The 20,578-nt window shown below is 38.6% G+C and overlaps 1 protein-coding gene across 14 annotated transcripts in view; it reads left to right on the top strand.

Annotated features, from left to right (window-relative positions):
• FRYL (FRY like transcription coactivator) overlaps positions 1 to 20,578 on the top strand; it is a 350,059-nt gene that overhangs the window by 169,477 nt on the left and 160,004 nt on the right. For all 14 annotated transcript variants that reach the window (XM_021101186.1, XM_021101187.1, XM_021101185.1 and 11 more), the window contains one exon: positions 16,605 to 16,804. In XM_021101186.1, coding sequence (XP_020956845.1) covers positions 16,685 to 16,804 — 120 coding nt within the window. In that variant the 5' untranslated portion in view covers positions 16,605 to 16,684. The remainder of the gene's footprint in view (positions 1 to 16,604; positions 16,805 to 20,578) is intronic.

Below are 20,578 nucleotides of genomic sequence, written 5' to 3'. Positions count from 1 at the left end.
TGTTTTAGATTCCACATATAAGTGATATCATATAGTGCGTCTTTCCCTGCCTGACTTATTTCACTCCCAAATCCAGCCATGTTGTTGCAAATGGCAACATTTCTTTTTTAATAGCTGCGTGGTATTCATGTGGGTATCACATTTTCTTTATCCATTCATCCGTTGATGGACACTTAGGTTGTTTTCATATCTTGGCAATTATAAATTATGCTGCTGTGAACATTGGGATTCATGTATCTTTTTGAATTAGTGTTTTTGGTTTTTTTGGATTTATGCTCAGGAGTGGAATTTTGGAGTCATATGGTAGTTCTATTTTTAGTTTGTTGCGAAACCTCCATACTGTTCTCCATAGTGCCTACACCAATTGACATTCCCACCAACAGTGTACAATGGTTCCCTTTGTTCAACATCCTTGCCAACATTTGTGATTTGTAGGCTTTTTGATAATGGCCATTCTGAAAGGTGGGAGGTGATCCCTTGTTGTGGTTTTGATTTTCATTTTCCTGATGGTTAATGATGTCATACATTATATTTTGATATAAAGTTTTGATTATAGCTATAAACTGTTCTAATAATAGTTATATTATCTTCTGATTTAGAAAATAGTCTTTGGGAGTTCCTATTGTGGCACAGTGGTTAACGAATCCGACTAGGAGCCATGAGGTTGCGGGTTTGATCCCTGGCCTTGCTCAGTGGGTTAAACGATCTGGCGTTGCTGTGAGCTGTGGTATAGGCCGGTGGCTACGGCTCCGATTAGACCCCTAGCCTGGGAACCTCCATATGCCTCAAGAGCGGCCCTAGAAAAGACAGAAAGACAAAAAAAAATAGTCTTTGTATTCTTTTAAAAAATTTTTATCATAGTTGATTTACAATGTTCTGTCAGTTTCTTCGGTATAGCAGCAACCCAGTTATATATATATATATATATATATATATATATATATATATATACACATTCTTTTTCTCATATTATCTTATATCATGTGCTGTCACAAGTGAGTGGATATAGTTCCCTGTGCTGAATAGCAGGACCTCATTACTTATCTATTCTAAATGTAATAGTTTGCATCTACTAACCCCAAACTCCTAGTCGATCCCACTCCCTCCCCAACCCCCTTGGCAACCTCAAGTCTGCTCTCCATGTCTGTGAGTCTATTTCTGTTCTGCAGATAGATTCATCTATGCCATATATTAGATTCTACATGTAAGTGATACCATATGGTATTTCTCTTTCTCCTTCTGACTTAATTCACTAAGTATAAAAATCTCTAGATCCATCCATGTTGCTAAAATGGCGTTCCTTAATTCTTTTTTTATGGCTGAGTAGTATTCCATGATAAATACGTATCACATCTTCTTAATCCATTCATCTGTTGATGGACATTTAGGTTGTTTCCATATCTTAGCTTTTGTGAATAGTGCTGCTATGAACATAGGGGTGCATATGTCTTCTTTTTTTTATTTTTTAAAATTTTTTATTTTTTTTGTTTTTTAGGGCCACACCCACAGCATATGGAGATTCCCAGGCTAGGGGTCTAATTGGAGCTACAACTGCTGGCCTACTCCACAGCCACAGCAACGCAGGATCCTAGACGCATCTTCAACCTTTACCACAACTCACAGCAATGCCAGATCCTTAACCCACTGAGCGAGGCCAAGGATCCAACCCACAACCTCATGGTTCCTAGTCAGATTCATTTCCACTGTGCCCCGACAGGAACTCCTTTTTTAAAGATTTTTATTTTCTCTATTATAGTTGATATTCAGCCTGTATCTTTTTGAATGAAAGTTTTTTCCAGATAGATGCCCAGGATCAGATGGTAGTTCTATATTCAGTTTTCTGAGGTACCGCCATACTTTTTCCGTAGTGGTTGTACCATGTATTTTTTTTTTTTTTTTGTCTTTTTGTCTTTTTGTCTTTTCTAGGGCTGTACCCCTGGCATATGGAAGTTCCCAGGTTAGGGGTCGAATCGGAACTGCAGCTGCCAACCTACACCACAGCCACAGCAACGCCATATCCTTAACCCACTGAGCGAGGCCAGGGATCAAACCCGCAACCTCATGGTTCCTAGTCGGATTTGTTAACCACTGAGCCACGATGGGAACTCCTGTACTATGTATTCTTCTAAAATAAATTTTTTAGCAGTTCTTTGGTATTTATTCCTCCAGGTATATACTAAGATAATTTTATCCAGTACAACCCAAACGAAATAGTATTTAAATTTAATTGAAATTATACAGATTAATATATTAATTTTGTGAGAACTGACGCATAATAACAAGTGCTTTTATCTACAAGTATGTCCTTCCCTTCATTCATATCTTCGCTTTACGTCCTTTAAGAAGTTCTTACAATTTCCCCTATATACATCCTAATACTTTTAAAATAAAGTTATTCCTATCTATTTTATATTTCTGAATAGGTTTTTACTCATTTTCATTTCTACAGGCTAATTGCTAGCTAACAAAGAAATTTCAGGAGGTCCCTGGTGGTTCAGTGGGTTAAAGGTCTGGCATTGTCACTGCTGTGGTTCTGGTTCCCGCTGTGGTGTGGGTTTGAAACCTGTCCCTCCATGCTATGGGCACAGCCAAAAAAAAAAAAGGAAATTTCATGTCTTATTTCCAGTACTTGTAACAATAATTTGTATTTCTTGAATTACTGCATTTACGTATATTATCCCATAACCTTCAGGATGGTGTTGAATGATAAGGCAAGAATCAATCTCTAGTTCCTTCCTTCTTTCCTTTTTTCCTTCCTCCCTTCCTCCCTCCCTCCCTTCCTTTCTTGCCACAATGTGCAGTGGCTTGTTGTGGGATCTCAGTTTCCAAATGAGATATTGAACTCAGACCCCGGTCATGAAAGCACTGAGTCCTAACCGCTAGACCACCAGGGAAACTCCCTGTTTAGTTTCTACTTTAATTGAACTAAGTTTGGCATTTTGAAACTTATAATGATATTTGCTCTTGGTATTTGGTAAATTTTTATTTCCTTTGTCTCTGGCTGCTGGGACCAGTAGGTATGCAGCTATATTCGTTGGCCACCTCATTAAGTGTGGGCCATACAGCTTAAGTTTTGAAGTGTAATCCCAAGAGTAATAGAAGGGAAAGCAGGCTCAGCCTCTGTGAGCCTCTCCTCCTTAGTAAACAGTTAAGATATTAATAGGAAATCCTTTTGCTCTTGGGCTTCTGACGTCACCTTAGCCTCAGGGGTAGAGAGGGCTCAGCCCACTTAGATTCTGCTGGCTGTCTTAGAAGTCAAAGAAAAATGGCTACACAACCATATGTGGTTGTTTACCTCCACCGGGTCCTGGATCTAGGTGTATTTGCTGGATAAAACAGCTGGGTGTGTTTGCTGGAGGATTCTGGTGGTCATATTTTCACTTTAGGGCGATCCTGAGCTAATACCCAGGCTCACGTCTGGCCAGAGAAGAAAAGCTTGCCACCATAGGTTTTTCATTGGCAGTGAATATTTTTATGGGCAGAAGAATGAAGAAGAGAAATGAAAACAACCTTTCTGATGCTTCGTATACCATACCCATGGTTGAGCTATAGCTTGTTCATTTTCTGGAGCAGAAGCAAAGCTTGGAGAGGTTCACTAATTTGACCAAGAGTATAATGATGCTAAGTAGCCAAATCAAGTCCTAAGACGCTTATCTTCTGACTCCTGGGTCCCTGCCCATTTTTAAAATACCACATTATTTCTAAATTCTTAGAATAGTTTCTTAGCTGAGCTTCTGTGGGTTCAAAAGAGCACAGGAAAATGATAACCGCAGGGAGACTCTGGCTGAGTGAATGATGGAGTATTTTACTTGATAGGTCATTTGTCTTTAACTTTATAATAAGCAATATTTCTGTAGTGAATTTCAAGTAAAAAAAACATTGGAAATGTGCCAAAGATGTCATAAGACTTCTATGTTTAGAAATTGTTTTCAATGGGAACAATTTAGACTAGAATAAATAAACATTTTAGGAACAGCTGTCCAAAGAACAAGCAAAAGTCTTAATTTTTCTACCCATTGAAATTCATCCAGAAGGAAAAAAGTTGGACTGGGTAGTGAGGAAAATGATTACATTCACACAGGATGGAAACTTAAAAGTATTTAGAAATAGAATGAATAAGAATTGGATAGATTCCCTTATAAAGGAAAGTGTACATTTTTCTTTGGGTACCTGAAAGAAGACAAATTAGTGAGGATATGCTAGGTTCTAGATTAAGAAGTTTTAATTAAGATGTCAGTTTTCTAATTATTTTGTGAGGGTGTGAATAGTCTTGGAAGTATAAGTGAATGACAGTAGATGAGAAATTACTGAAGATAATGAGTAAACCCAGGAGTATTTGTACCAACAGATAAGAAAATCTATTATAAAGCTACAATAATTAAAAAATGATATTGATACAAAAATGATTATTAATGAGTAGCATAGAAAACATATTTGAGTATGAATTTAGTTTATGATAGTAAATAAGACCAATGACTAAATTTTAGTAAAGATACCAAGAAGAATTGATTCAGAATTGAGGAAAAATTATAAAATCTTTATTGTATAACACCCCATATTCCAACTGGAGATATTTACTTGTTTATTTATTTATGTTTTTATGGCCACATCTGTGGCATAGGGAAGTTGCTGGGCTCTATGGGTCGAATAGGACCTGCAGCTGCAGGCCTGCACCACAGCCACAGCAACATCAGATCCTTAACCCACTGAGCAAGGCCAGGGATTGAACCCACATCCTCACAAACTCTATGTTGGGTTCTTAACCCACTGAGCCACAATGGCAACTCCTGGACAGATGGTAAATGGACTAAATAAAACTAGGTAAAAAAGAGTTAAAAGAAAATATAGATAAATCTATGTCTGATCAAAATGGTGAAGCCTTTTCTTGTTAGCCCATTTTGTGTAAATGAATTTGAAGATACAACCAAAATATTTCATTTGGGAAATAGTTATTCCAAGCAAATAGTATGTTAATAATACGGACTTTTAAGGAGGAAAAAAACCCAAATATATCAAAATCTGTCTGTTATGGAGAAAATAAAGCCATTGATCTGAAAGTTCTTAAACTGAGGACCTGAGTTCACATTCCATTCTCATCTGACAATTGACTTTAATTAGAAGCCAGTTTCCTTGTCGTAAATGAACAATTACTTGAAGTGGTGTTTTGGATCTAGTGTCTGGCAGGAATTTTACCAGCTGGTTGTTACGTTATAGATGGATTGAAGTCAGCCATGATGGAAATAAGTATTGCTACAAATCGGGACACTTCCCCCCTCTCCCAAAGACAGTTATTTGGCAGCGTATCACTTGAAATAAGAATTGGTTTGTTAAGGAGTTCTTGCTGAGGTGCAGTGGGATTGGCGGCATCTCTGCAGTGCTGGAACACAGGTTGGCTTCCTGGCCTGGCACAGTGGGTTAAGGATCTAGCAGTAGGTTGCAACTGCAGTTCAGATCTGATCCCTGGCCTGGGAATTCCATATGCCACGAGGTGGCCAAGAAACAAAGGAGAAAGGGGAAGAATTGGTTTGTTACTATAAAATAAGAAAATATGCAAAATACCTTAATAAATATTAAACGGTGTTTGATTTTCATCAGATATAAATGATGTGTGGTATGTAATTCCTACATTCATGAAGTTTGAGGTATTCCTTGCCTTGTGTAGCAAATTGTGTTTTTGCTCTGAACCCATCAAATGATGCTTTTATATTGTATTTCTCAACATGTGCAACGTGCAATTGCTTACATTTCCTTTGTTCCTCTTCAGAAATAGTTGCTTTTTCAAGTGCACAATTTTCCTTTGGATAGTTAATTGGAAGTTATAGCATCCCAACTGGCCTCCCCAGAAATTTTCTTTTATTCCCTAATACTGATTTTGCTACCTTTGTTTCTGCTTTCAGTTTGTCTACCATGGAACTCGATTTGTGTTTTTTGACATTTTATTTTAATTATAAGCTGTTTTCTTTCTGAGCTTGATCCAAGGACATTGTTGTTTTAAGCTTTAGCACGAGCTGTTTATTGCACCTCTTCCCAGGCACCGTTGGCTCTGACAGACAGGAATAGAATAGGCTTTTCTTTCTTTTTTTAAAAAAAATGGATAGAATTTAATAGAAACTGTTCTTTCAGTCTCAAGTTTACAGCAAGTTCAAGTTCAGTTCCCATGTACCACCTTCTCCTGCCCTCTCCCTCCCAATATCCCCGTCTACTGACATTTTATGTTAATGTGATACATTTGTTACAATTGGGGATCTTACATAGATACATCATAATTACCCAAAGTCTGTCATTTGCAACATGGTCACTCTTGGTATTGTGCGTTCTGCAGGTTTTTTTTTTTTCTTTTTTTTTGTCTTTTTCTTGGGCTGCTTCTGTGGCATATGGAGGTTCCCAGGCTAGGGGTCAAATTGGAGCTGTAGCCACCAGCCTACGCCAGAGCCACAGCAAACACGGGATCCGAGCCACGTCTGCAACCTACGCCACAGCTCACGGCAACACTGAATCCTTAACCCACTAATCAAGGCCAGGGATCGAACCCGCAACCTCATGGTTCCTAATCGGATTCATTAACCACTGAGCCACGACGGGAACTCCCCGTTCTGCAGGTTTTAACAAAAGTATAATGGCATGTATCCACTGTTACGGTATCCTAGAGAATTGAATCATGCCCCTAAAAATCCCCCCTGCTCCAACTTCCCTCCCTCCAGCCCCTAGCAATCACTCATCGTTTTACACTCTCCATAGCGTTGCCTTTTCTTAAATGTCAAATGGTTGGAATCAGTATGTCACCTTTTCAGATTGGCTTCTTGGACTTAGTTAAATGCATTTACATTTCCTGCAAGCCTTTTCATGGCTAGATAGTTCATTTCACTTCAGCACTGAATAATATTCCATTGTCTGGATGTACTACAGTGTGTTTATCCAATCACATACTGAAGGATATCTTGGTTGCTTTCAAGTTTTCGCAGTTATGAATAAAGCAGCCATAAACAGCATTGTGCAGGCTTTTGCATGTTTATGCTTTCAGCTCCTTTGAGTAAATACCAAAGAGCGCGGTTGCTGTGTTGTGTGGTCAGAACATAGTTGTGGAAGAAACTTTCAAATGGCCTTCCTTTTACAATCCCACCAGTGATGGCTGAGATTCATCAGCATCTGTTGTTGTCAGTGTTGAGGAGTTTGGTCCTTCTCATGCGTGCATGGATCCGTCTCTCAGATGGATCTGAAGGACTGCTCCTAAGGGCTAAGAGAGGAGCCAGGATATATAGCAATTTCGCAGCAAAAACCAGGTGGTCAGAATATCAAAAGATTACTGTTCATTAAAGAAAAACCTGACATTAAAGAAAAACCTGGCATCTCAAGTTAATGCATTTAGTGACTTTCTGTGTATGAGAAGATGCAAGAGTCTGGGCTTATTAAAATCATTCCTTTGATAGGCACCTTACCTTTCCAGGGCCAGTATCCTGTTCTTCTCCATCCTGAATCCTCTTAGAGTACATAGTTGGGGGTGGCTATAGTGGCTTATGGCTTGATAGCTACAGCATCCTTTGTTTACTGATGTGGCCTGCAACATTTTTCGTCCGTAGGGGTATCTCATTGTTGTCTTTGCATTTCTCTGAAGACATATGATGTGGAGCATCTTTTCATGTGTGTACTTGACATCTGTTTCTTTGGTGAGGAGTCTCTTTAGATGTTTTGCCCATTTTTTAACTGGATTGCTTACTTTCTTATTGAGTTTTAAGGATTGTTTATATATTTAGGATAATAGTCCTTTATCAAAAAAATGTGGCTTTTGCCAAGATTTTCTCCCAGCCTTTGTCTTTTCATTCGCTTAACAATATCTTTTGCAGAGCTGAAGTTACTAATTTTTCATAAAGCTCAGTTTATCAATTTTTCTTCCATGGTTTTTCTTTGGTGTTTTATCTATAAAGTCATCCATCACCAAATCCAAGAACTGTTAGATTTTCTCCTTCTGCGATAGAATTTTATAGTTTTGGGAGTTCCCGTCATGGCTTAGTGGTTAACGAATCCGACTAGGAACCACGAGGTTATGGGTTCAATCCCTGGCCTTGCTCAGTGGGTTAAGGATCCGGCGTTGCTGTGAACTGTGGTGTAGGTCGCAGACGCAGCTCGGATCTGGCGTTGCTGTGGCTCTGGTGTAGGCCAGGAGCTACAGCTCAGATTAGACCCCTAGCCTGGGAACCTCCGTATGCCCTGAGTGCGGCCCCAGAAAAGACAAAAAAAAAAAAAAAAAGAATTTTATAGTTTTGCATTTTACATCTAAGCCTATGACCCATTTTGAGATAGTTTTTGTAAAAGGTGTAGGTTCTGGGTCTAGATTTTTTTTTTTTTTTTTTTGCATGCACATGTTCAGTCATTCTGGCACCATTTGTTGAAAAGTCTCCTTTTCCCATTGATTGCTTCTGCTCTTTGGTTAAAGTTTAGTTTCAGTTGACTGCATTTGTGTGGGTCTGTTCCTGGGCTCTCTTTTCTGTTCCACTGATCTACTTATGTATTCTTGTACCTGTTTCACACTGTCTTGTTTACTGTAGCTTTAAAGTAAATCTTTTTTTTTTTTTTTTTTTTTTTTTTTTTTTGGCTTTTCAGGGCCACACCTGCAACATATGGAAATTCCCAGGCTAGGGAGTGTAATCAGAGCTGTAGCATCCTGCCTACACCACAGCCACAGCAACATGGGGTCTGAGCCATGTGTGCAACCTATACCACAGCTCATGACAGTGCTGGGTCTTTAACCCACTGAATGAGAGCAGGGATCGAACTTGTGTCCTAATGGATACTAGTCAGATTTGTTTCCACTGAGCCACAATGGAAACTCCTAAAGTGAATTTTGAAGTCGAGTAGTGTTGAGTCCTCCAACTCTGTTCTTCTTCTTTAATATCGTGGTGGCTGGTCTGCTTCTTCATATAAACCTCAGAATCAGTTGTTGATAGTCAGAAAATAACTTGCTGGGATAGGCTTGCTTTTTTTTTTTTTTTTTTTTTTTTTTGCTTTTTATGTCCTCACCGGAGGCCTATGGAGGTTCCCAGGCCAGGGGTTGAATTGGAGCTTCAGCTGCCAGCCTGTGCCACAGCAACACCAGATCCTTAATCCACAGAGCGAGGCCAGGTATCAAACTAGCATCCTAGTTGGGTTCGTCTCCAATGCACTGCAATGGGAACTCCAGATAGGCTTGCCTTTTTTTTTTTTTTTTTTTTTTTTTTTTTTTGGTCTTTTTGTCTTTTTAGGGCCACACCCTCAGCATATGGAGGTTCCCAGGCTAGGGGTCTAATCAGAGCTATGGCCACCGGCCTATGCCAGAGCCACAGCAACGCCAGATCGGAGCCGTGTCTGCCACCTACACCACAACTCGTGGCAACACTGGATCCTCAACCCACTGAGGAGGCCAGGGATCAAACCCACACCCTCAAGGTTCCTGGTCGGATTCGTTAACTACTGAGCCATGATGGGAATTCCAGCCTTTTTAAACTGAGAATTTGGCTTTTGAACTTTAAATTCTGAGATATTTTTGACTTTTGTTCTTGCTCGGAGGCCATTTACTTTATACCTTTTCTTTTTCAGTTCATCATAAACATGCTTATTATTAGCCAATATAAGTAAATAATGATTGCCATAGTAGGTAAGCAATTGTGTGCTATTTTGCTATCTTCTAGGTTATCTAAATCTGTACATAAATATATGCATGTAATAGGCGTGTATGTATAAGACTATGACTACAGAGATGTAATTTTTATCCCTAAAGACCTGTCCCTGGGGCTCTTGGTACTGTAGGCATCTTTCACAGACTTTGCTGGGGTCTTTTTAAAGTACATCCACAATCCCTATCCATCTATCTAAAACATTGAGCATAATTTTGAAGGATGTTACTGTTTATTTTTTATTTTATTTTGTTTTTTTTGGGGGGGATGTTACTGTTTAGAGCATTGTGGATAAGAATATAGTGGAGGCAGGGAGTTCCCATCGTGGCTCGGTGGTTAACGAATCCGACTAGGAACCATGAGGTTGCGGGTTCGATCCCTGGCCTTGCTCAGTGGGTTAAGGATTCAGATTTGCCATGAGCTGTGGTGTAGGTCGCAGATGCGGCTCGGATCCCGCATTGCTGTGGCTGTGGTATCGGCCGGCTGCTACAGCTCTGATTTGACATCTAGCCTGGGAACCTCCATATGCCGTGGGAGCAACCCAAGAAATGGCAAAAAGGCAAAAAAAGAAAAAAAAGAAAAAAGAATATAGTGGAGGCAGAAAACACTGAGAACCACATGCATCAATTTAGGGTTTTTGCATCTCTTCTTGCTTTTCTGTTCTCCATTAAAATTTATCCCATAAGAGTATAGAAGTCTTATGGGCATGAAAAGCTAATTGTTTTATGAAATATGGTAAGTGTGGTGCTATATAGAGCTGTCTAAAAATATTTACTTGTCATTTGTACCTATGTAAGAGAAAGAGTATACATGCTAGCTTTGAATTTTCATATTTTATTTTAATTACATATGTTAATTATTCAGGTCTTGCATGTAGTATAATTTAGAGTTTAAGAGATTTATATTCCAAGGTTGTTTAATATGACATTGGGGTTTTACAACTTGTAATTCAATGCCTGGATTGTGTTATGAATTATACTCTTTACTCTCTCATAGGCTTATATAAAACTTTCAAATATTTTTAATCACATGTAGAGACAAAGTACTATTTAACTTTATAACATATTTAACTCAAATAGTCAGGGGGCATTAAGTTAACCTGGTTATGTGGAAACTATCCTTCTTACCCAGCTTAGAGTGACTGTCACTTTTTCTTAACTACTAACAGAATATGAGAAAAATTCACCAAAAGCTGAACATTATAGTGAAATACACAATTGAGGGAAACCACTTTGATAACTGCAAAATGGTATATAATTTAAAAATTTTTTTTATTGTATTTGATTTACAGTGTTCTGTCAATTTCTGCTGTACAGCAAAGTGACCCAGTTATACACGTGTGTGTGTGTTTGTGTGTGTATATACACACATTCTTTTTCTCACATTATCCTCCATCATGTTCTATCACAAGTGACTAGATATATATTATCTAATTTTTATTTGAAAAATATTATCGAGATTAAACATTATTTTCACAATTATTGGTTCTTCTGTTTTACCTTTTGTAGCTTGTTTCTTCATGTCCTTTGTCCAGTTTTCAGTTTGGGGATGCAGGTCTTTTTCTTACTGATTTTATAGAGCTTTGTGGCTGGAGGTAAAAGGTAATTTTCAAAAAAATTGATTTTTTTCAAAATTGAGCTGTTTTTATTTTTGAAGATGATTTAGAGATTTGGAAGATAAATACAGGTTCTCTTAAAACTTTTGGCTTTATTGCCAAATTTCTTAAAATATGCAATTATGATACCTAGTAATATTTATATTTACTTTACGTTTAAGCTTTTTAGGAATTAGAAGATATTAAGGCTGAGTTATTTGAAAGGACTTTTTTTGTTTGTTTGTTTGGTTTTTTTTTGGTTTTTTCTAAGGCTGCACCTACGACATATGGAGGTTCCCAGGCTAAGGGTCTAATGGAGCTGTAGACGCCAGCCACAGCCAGAGCCACAGCAGTGCCAGATCCGAGCCCCGTCTGCCACCTACACCGCAGCTCACAGCAACGCTGGATCCTTAACCCACTGAGCAAGGCCAGGGATCGAACCCGCAACCTCATGGTTCCTAGTGAGATTCGTTAACCACTGAGCCATGACAGGAACTCCTGAAAGGACTTTTGAATTAAAGGTTGTTTGGTTGGGTTTTATTTTTTCTTTTTGAGGAGACCATCAAGGCCAAAATGTCGTTAAGTTTATATACCTCATCAAAGTACCAAGGTCTGCTATAGGTTTCTTGTTTAAAACGTTTATTGTATTGTAAAGTTAAAGCCAAAGTAACTTTGTAACTCTCTTAGGATTTTATGAATCTTAATGAAAGGAAAAGATATATTTTGTATCCGTTACCATTAAGTCAAAACCTTGAAAATGTTTCATCCTCATTTTTTATTTCTAAAATATAAATTAAAATTCTGGAAACTGAGTAGCCTTTTCCACTATTTTATGATTCACTAGGCTTATCCAACATAATGTGGGTGTAAAATATAGAATATACTTAATGATCCAAAATACATTTTTTAAATTTAAGATCTCCTTTCTCCACAAAGACACTTGTTTACACATTCTCTCCTTTATAATACACAATGTTGGATCTTGAAACGGAGTAAACAAACAAGTCCATTGTTTAAAATAAATAGTGTGCACTGTGTTGAAAGGACTGTGAATTTTTGCTTTGAATTGTTCTTATTACATAATTTTAGTTCCAGAATACAATACATATTGTATTTTAATTTTATGTAATACGAAGATATTTATTTTAGGTACAATAATAATTGCTTCTATAAATAATAATGATTATTATTATTTTAAATGTGTAAGCATCATGTATGTCTAATTTTTACTCTTAACCTTGGAGGAAAATATTCAATTCTATGCAAAATAAGTAAATAAACAAACATAATGAGTAGGAGATAAAAGGAAGCCATTCTTTGATTTTTGGAAGTTCTCTTGTTCACACATTTTTAAAATTTACGTATTATTTTTTCTGAAGTGACTGCTACAACTCGACTTTGTATTCCTTTCTAGAATTTTCTTTTGGAGTTATCACAGTCATGTCTGACTATTTTGCAGTATACTTTGTTTGGTAGAGTAGGGATTTTTAGTTGACAATTCCTTATATGCTGAGAGTGGATTGATTGATTGATTGATTGATTTTTATTTTTTTCTGTTATAGCTGGTTTACAGTGTTATGTCAGTTTTCTACTGTACAGCAGGGTGACCCAGTCAAAGACACACATATACATTCCTTTTTCTCACATTATCATGTTCCATCATAAGTGACTAGATACAGTTCCTAGTGCTATACAGCAGGATCTCATTCCTTATCCATTCCAAAGGCAATATTTTGCACCTATTAACCCCAAATTCCCATTCCATCCCACTCCCTCTCCCTCCCCCTTGGCAACCACAAGTCTGTTCTCCATGCCCATGAGTTTCTTTTCTGTGAAAAGGTTAATTTGCTTCATTTATTAGATTCCAGATATAAGTGATATCATATGGTATTTGTCTTTCTCTTTCTGACTTACTTCACTTAGTATGAGAGTCTCTAGTTCCATTCATGTTGCTGCAAATGGCATTATTTTATTCTTTTTTATGGCTGGGTAGTATTCCATTGAGTATATATACCACATCTTCTTAATCCATTCGTCTGTCAATAGACATTTGGGTTGTTTCCATGTCTTGGCTATTGTGAATAGTGCTTCAATGAACATACAGGTGCAGGTGTCTTTTTCGAGGAAAGTTTTGTCTGGATAGATGCCCAAGAGTGGGATTCCAGGTCATATGGCAGTTCTATATATAGTTTTCTAAAGTACCTCCATACTGTTTTCCATAGTGGTTGTAGCAATTTATATTCCCACCAACAGTGTAGAAGTGTTTCCTTTTCTCCACACCTTCTCCAGCACTTGCTATTTATTGACTTGTTAATGATGGCCATTCTGACTGGTGTGAGGTGGTACCTCATAGTAGTTTTGATTTGCTTTTCTCTAATAATCGGTGATATTGAGCATTTTTTCATGTACTTGTTGGACATCTGTGTATTTTCTTTGGAGAAATGTCTATTCAGGTCTTCTGCCCATTTTTCCATTGGGTTGTTGGCTTTTTTGCTATTGAGTTGAATAAGTTGTTTGTATATTTTAGAGATTAAGCCCTTGTCAGTTTCATCATTTGAAACTATTTTCTCCTGTTCTGTAAGTTGTCTTTTTTATATATATATATGTGATTTCCTTTGCTCTGCAAAAGCTTGTCAGTTTGATTAGGTCCCATTGGTTTATTTTTGCTTTTATTTCTGTTGCCCTGGAAGACTGACCTATGAAAACATTTGTAAGGTTGATATCAGAGACTGTTTGCCTATGTTCTCTTCTAGAAGTTTGATGGTGTCTTGTCTCATGTTTAAGTCTAAGCCATTTTGAGTTTATTTTTGTGCATGGTGTGAGGGTATGTTCCAGTTTCATTGATTTCCATGCTGCTGTCCAGTTTTCCCAGCACCACTTACTGAAAAGACTGTCTTTTGTCCATTTTATGTTCTTGCCTCCTTTGTCAAAGATTAATTGACCATAGGTGTCTGGGTTTATTCCTGGGTTCTCTATTCTGTTCCATTGGTCTGTGTGTCTCTTTTGGTACCAGTACCACACTGTCTTGATGACTGTAGCTTTGTAATATTGCCTGAAGTCTGGGAGAGTTATGCCTCCTGCTTGGTTCTTTTTCCTCAGGATTGCTTTGGCAATTCTGAGTCTTTTGTGATTCCATATAAATTTTTGGATTATTTGTTGTAGTTCTATGAAAATAGTTCTATGAAAATGGGTAATTTGATAGGGATTGCATTGAAAATGTCATGGGTAATTTGATAGGGATTGCATTGAAAATGTCATGGGTCATTTGATAGGGATTGCATTGACTCTGTAGATTGATTTGGGTAGTATGGGCATTTTTATAATATTAATTTTTCCAACCCAGGAGCATGGACTATCTTTCCATTTCTTTGAATCCTCTTTAATTTCCTTGATTACTGTTTTATAGTTCTCAGCATATAAGTCTTTCACCTCCTCGGTCAGTTTTATTCCCAGGTATTTGATTTTTGGGGTTCAGTTTTAAAAGGTATTGTGTTTTTGTACTCCTCTTCTAATATTTCATTGCTAGTATACAGAAATGCAACTGATTTCTGAATGTTAATCTTGTATCCTGCTACTTTGCTGAATTTGTTGATCAGTTTGAGTAGTTTTGGGGTTGAGTCCTTAGGGTTTTCTAAATATGCTATCATGTCATCTGCATACAGTGACAGTTTTACCTCTTCCCTTCCAATTTGGATTCCTTTTATTTCTTTTGTTTGCCTGATTGCTGTGGGTAGTACTTCCAATACTATGTTGAATAAAAGTGGTGAGAGTGGGCATCCTTCTCTTGTTCCAGATTTTAGTAGGAAGGCTTTCAGCTTTTCTCCATGGAGTATTATATTTCCTGTGGGTGAGAGTGTATTTATTTAGAATAAATGTATTGTCCTACGATTATATACACATGTACACGTAGTTGGAAATTCAGTGTTTGAAAAATTGTGTTCTGCTTCCTGTTTCAAGGAGGGAGTTATTTGTAAGATAACATATTGAAAGGGCAATATCTAGTGGTCAGGCTGAGGTAGAGAAGTAGATTCTTATGGCTTCTCCATGAATATTCTAGGCCAAAGGACATGTCACAAGCTGAAGTTAGAGAATGGAAGGGTCTGTATTATACAACAGCCTAGAAGATCAAGGTGACTGGATAAATTGTAGATAAAAGCCAAGTGGGCTGCCCAGGCAGTCAGAGAACAGAAGAGGTGAAGATCAGCCAGCAGTGGTGTGTGCCCTTCTTGTGCCACACTTGGTGCGGCATACTATTTGCCAGGCACAATGTCATTCCTATCTCTTCTTTGAGTGATTCAAAGAAAAGATGTATGAGTCATCGTTAATTCCTTCCCCTCACCTCGATATCAAGTCTGCTGACGTCTGACAAATCTCAAATCCTTGTCCTTCTCCCCTTTGCCATCACCATCCTCTTAGCCCAGGCCACAGTAGTCTCTCCTGGATTCTGTAATGACCTCTCTAATTCTACATTTGCCCTTGACCAGTCCATTCTCTAGAGGCACCAGATCCTGTCCCTTTCCAAGTGAACACTTTCTACTAAATTTTATTTTATTTTTTTACGATGTTTATTTTTTCCATTATAGTTGATTTACCGTGTTCTGTCAGTTTCTACTGTATAGCAAAGTGACACGGCCATACATGTATATATTCTTTTTCTCACATTATCCTCTACCATGTTACATCACAAGTGACTAGATATAGTTCCCAGTGCTATACACCAGGATCTCATTGCTTATTACTTTCTACTAAATTTTAATTGTGTTGAGAGTAAAATGTGGTTTCCTTACAAAGTTCTAACACTTCGATCCCTGACTGATGATTTTCACCTCATCTCACATTGTCCTCCATCCCTGTTCCCTCCCTTGAGCTCCAGCCACACTGTTCCTCATTCTTCACGTGAGAACTTTCCTGAGCATTCTCTCCAAAATAGTGTATTTCGGCCTCTTAACCTCATTTGTGTTTCATTTATCCACGTTTTATTTTCTTCGTTGTACGTAACTTTGTTTAGAATTCATTCATTCATTCAATGTCTATTTATTGTATACCTAGTGTATACCAGGCATTATTTTTGGCACTTGGGATTCATCAATAAAAAGGGCAAAAGAGAATAGAATCTCTGCTCTTATAGAATTTGCAATAGTTGGATAGAGAGAAAAATAACACATGATAAAAATAATACATAGATAAGTTATAGTTATATCAAGCAATAAGTTAGAAGGCAATGGACAAAAAATATAGAGGCTGGTAATAGAGATTGGGTAATCTAGATGGGGTTTAGGGGCAGGATGTATATTTAAAAAGGTGGCTATAGTTGGCCTAATTGAATTGATTATTAGAGTTCCTTTTTTTTTCTTTCATTTTAGCTTCAGCACCCGTCAGCAAAGTGAATAAGTGCTGCACTTCTTCCAACTTTCATTCCACTTTGGGGAAAAAGAATATCATCATGTCAAGCATTACAATTGACCCAGATGTCAAGCCTGGTGAATATGTCATCAAGAGCCTCTTTGCAGAATTTGCTGTTCAAGCTGAAAAGAAAATTGAAGTTGTAATGGCTGAACCCTTGGTGAGTAGAGCTGACCTATTAATCTGAAATATTTTCTTGACGTGTATTAACCATTATATCACAGATTTTCCAAAGAAAAGAATATACTTGAAGGAATAGGAAAGGAAGCCAATCAGAAAAGAGTACATACTGTATGATTCCAGCCATTGCACATTCTGGAAAAGGCAAAGCTGTGGAGATAAGATAAGATCTGTGATTGCTAGAGATTGGGCAGGTTTGGAGGTGGAGTGAATAGGCAGACACAGAGGATTTTCAGGGCAGTGAGTATGTCCTGTATGATACTGTAACGATGGATATATGTCATTATACGTTTGTCCAAACCCATAGAATATATGACACCCATTGTGAACCATAGTGCAATCTGTAGACGTTGGATGACCGGGATGCTTTGGTATAGTTTCATCAGTTAGGACAAATGCACCACTCTGGTGCTGAATGTTGATGGGGCGGGGGAGTCTATGCATATGTGGGCAAGGGCTATTGATGGGAAGTCTGTACCTTCTGCTCAGTTCTGCTGTGTACCTAAAACTGCTCTAAAAAATAAAGTCTTTTAAAAAATTATGGGATAGGCCAGTACTAAAGTGGTGATCTAAAAAGCTGTCATGACTCTAGAATTCATTTTGATAAGTTTACTGCAGGTCCCCCAAAACAAAAATGGGTTACACCAATCGGAATTGTTGAGACAGAGAAAACATGAAAGAAAGTAAAGGAAAACCTAGAGTAGTCTATGAGTGGATGATAGGACAGTAGCCAAACTTATAATAAATAAGTGAACAGCATTGAACTTGTAGTACAGCAGGATACTTAAAGAGTGGGAGGATTCAAGGTTATGGTGAGGAAAAAAGTAAGAGAAAGATCAAAAACAAGTGTTTGGGGGCAGATTCTGAAGAATTGTGGTGGCTATTATGATAGATAATACAGCGGTTGGACAGGAAGAGGGAGACAGATGAAAGGCAGAGACTACATAGCCGCTGTATACAATTCAGGCTGGAACAAAGAGTCTTGAACTAGGGCACTAACAGTGAAGTTTGAAGAAAAAAGTTGCAGAAAAAAGTGAGAAAAATAGCAGAAGCAGAATCAGTAGAACATGACCCATAAGTAAGGAGGAGTAGGCATTTTGAGTGAAAGTGAAGGGCTAAAGACTTTTTGAAGTGTTAGCAAAGATAATGTTTTCACTTAGGTAAAGAAGCACAGGAATATTATTTGGGTAGTAAAGATGAATAAGGTAGTTTTTCCTTTGTGTATGTTAAGCTTGAGCTACTGGTGATCTTAGCCATGTGAAACTATTTGATTGGTAGCTGGAGATTCTGTGGGGGAACTCGTAAGAGATGTAACCAGAAATGTAGATTTTGGCATCATCTACATGAGGGTAATAATTAAAGCCAGAAGCTCAGATGATAATAGCATGGGAAAGAGTGTATAGAATAGCATTATTGTTGTCAAATAATATAGAGAGGCAGAATACAGTGAAAGCTGAAGAGGTTATTGGATTTGGAAATTAAACAGCCTGAGAAGAGTTTTTAGCAGGATGATTAGGAAGACAGAAAAAAAAAGGCTTTAACCAGTCACCTGCTGATTTATACTTGATGCATTTGGTTTAGGCTCAGTATTTTTACAACTCTGCACTATCCACCATTTCTTGATAATATTAAATATGTACGTATTTTAAAGAGTTTCTGATCTCTTATTTCCTTCAAACTTCATTTCTCTGTTAGTTTCCCCTTCTCCCCACATGTTTATTGTAACCTGTTGAATATTATTTGCTCTGATTGGAAGCCCAGTGTACATGGAGGGTTTTTTTTTTTTTTTTTTTTTTTTGTCTTTTTGCCTTTTCTAGGGCCACTCCCGAGGCATATGGAGGTTCCCAGGCTAGGTGACTAATCGGAGCTATAGCCACCAGCCTCCACCAGAGCCACAGCAATGCAGGATCCGAGCCACGTCTGGAACATACACCACAGCTCACAGCAATGCCAGATCCTTAACCCACTGAGCAAGGCCAGGGATTGAACCCGCAACTTCATGGTTCCTAGTCAGATTCGTTAACCACTGAGCCACGACGGGAACTCCTGTAGGGGCTTTTTTGACTGTGGTCTTCAGTATGTAAACAACTGAACCCTCGATGTCAGATTTTTTGCTGGGAGCCAGAGTCTCCTGAGAGAGTTCCCTCAGTAGCCCAAATGGAGGATGTAGGCTTGTCTGCCAGCATTCTGGGCATCAAGAGGCAGAAGATAACTGGGGTTCTTTTTCAAGCACAAAACAAAGGTTCTACTATATAAAGAGCATATGTTAGTCAATGCAGAAGATAAACATACACCAGTAAAAAAATAAAGGGTATGAACACAAGTTCAGTTCATATGACTCCACAAGAGAAGGAAGTCAAATAATAAATAAAATAGGAAACAATGTTCTCCTGCATTAGATTGAAAGAAATGCTCACTAAAACCACACTGAGAGTTAATTTTAAAAAGACATCATGAGTTCCCTTCGTGGCACAGCGGTTAACGAATCTGACTAGGAACCATGAGGTTGAGGGTTCGATCCCTGACCTCACTCAGTGGGTTAAGGATCTGGTGTTGCCGTGAGCTGTGGTGTAGGTTGCAGACACGGCTCGGATCCCGCGTTGCTGTGGCTCTGGCACAGGCCGGCGGCTACAGCTCCGATTGGACCCCTAGCCTGGGAACCTCCATATGCCGTGGGAGCGGCCCAAGAAATGGCAAAAAGACAAATAAATAAAAAAATAAAAATAAAAAATAAAAAGACGTCATAGTTGGCGAAATTCAAACACAGTGGTAATATTCAGTGTTGGTGAAAGTACTAGAAAAAAAAATCATTTGGGAGTCTGATGACTGGGGGTTTTAATGTTTTGTACATACATTTTACTTATACTCCCTGTCTTCCAGAGGATACCTTGTCTTTAACTGTAGGGTCCCTCTGTCACATGTCTCTGCTGTGCCGTTTCCTAAGAGGGGCTGTTGCTCTGAGGGTGGGATGGAGGGACGGCCAACCTGCTGAGTTGAGTGGGTAAAGAAAATGAGAGGAAAGGTCCAAACCTTTCCTAAAGAACCATTCAAGCAGCACCCTCCCCCCCCCTTTTTTTTAGGGCTGCACTCGAGGCACATGTAAGTTCCCAGGCTAGGGGTCAAATTGGAGTGCAGCTGCCGGCCTACGCCACAGCCACAGCAACGCCAGATCTGACCTGCAGCTGTGACCTACACCACAGCTCACAGCAATGCTGAAATCTTAACCCACTGAGCAAGGTCTGGGATCAAAGCCGCATCCTCATGGATACTAGTCAGGTTCATTACCGCTGAGCCACAACAGAACTCCATGGCCCTCTTAATTTTAACTTCACCTTCCCCTACACTATTAGGGTATTGAAGTTCTCCAATTCTCAGGCCTTCTGGAAGTTCCAAGGTGCTAACTAGATTATCTTTTCTTTACTCTATGTGGCAAGCTCAGTCACTCCCCTCTGACTGTGACTCAGATATAATCTTCTCCTGGTCACCTAAAATCTCAACCTCCATTGCACCTTCCTATCCTAAAGTCTAACTAGGAATTCCTGTTATGGCTTAGTGGGTTAAGAACCAGACACAGTGTGCAGACACAGGTTCAATCATTGGCCTCATTCAGTGGGTTAAGGATCCAGTGTTGCCATGAGCTGTAGTGTAGGTCACAGATGTGGCTCAGATCCCATGATGCTGTGGCTGTGGTGTAGGCCTGCAGCTGCAGCTCTGATTAGACCTCTAGCCTAGAAACTTCCTTATGCCGTGGGTG

The sequence above is a fragment of the Sus scrofa genome, chromosome 8, assembly GCF_000003025.6.
Source record: "Sus scrofa isolate TJ Tabasco breed Duroc chromosome 8, Sscrofa11.1, whole genome shotgun sequence".
NCBI classification, from domain to species: domain Eukaryota; kingdom Metazoa; phylum Chordata; class Mammalia; order Artiodactyla; family Suidae; genus Sus; species Sus scrofa.
Note: the sequence above shows the minus strand (reverse complement) of the source record. Positions and strands in the feature narration are given on the sequence as shown.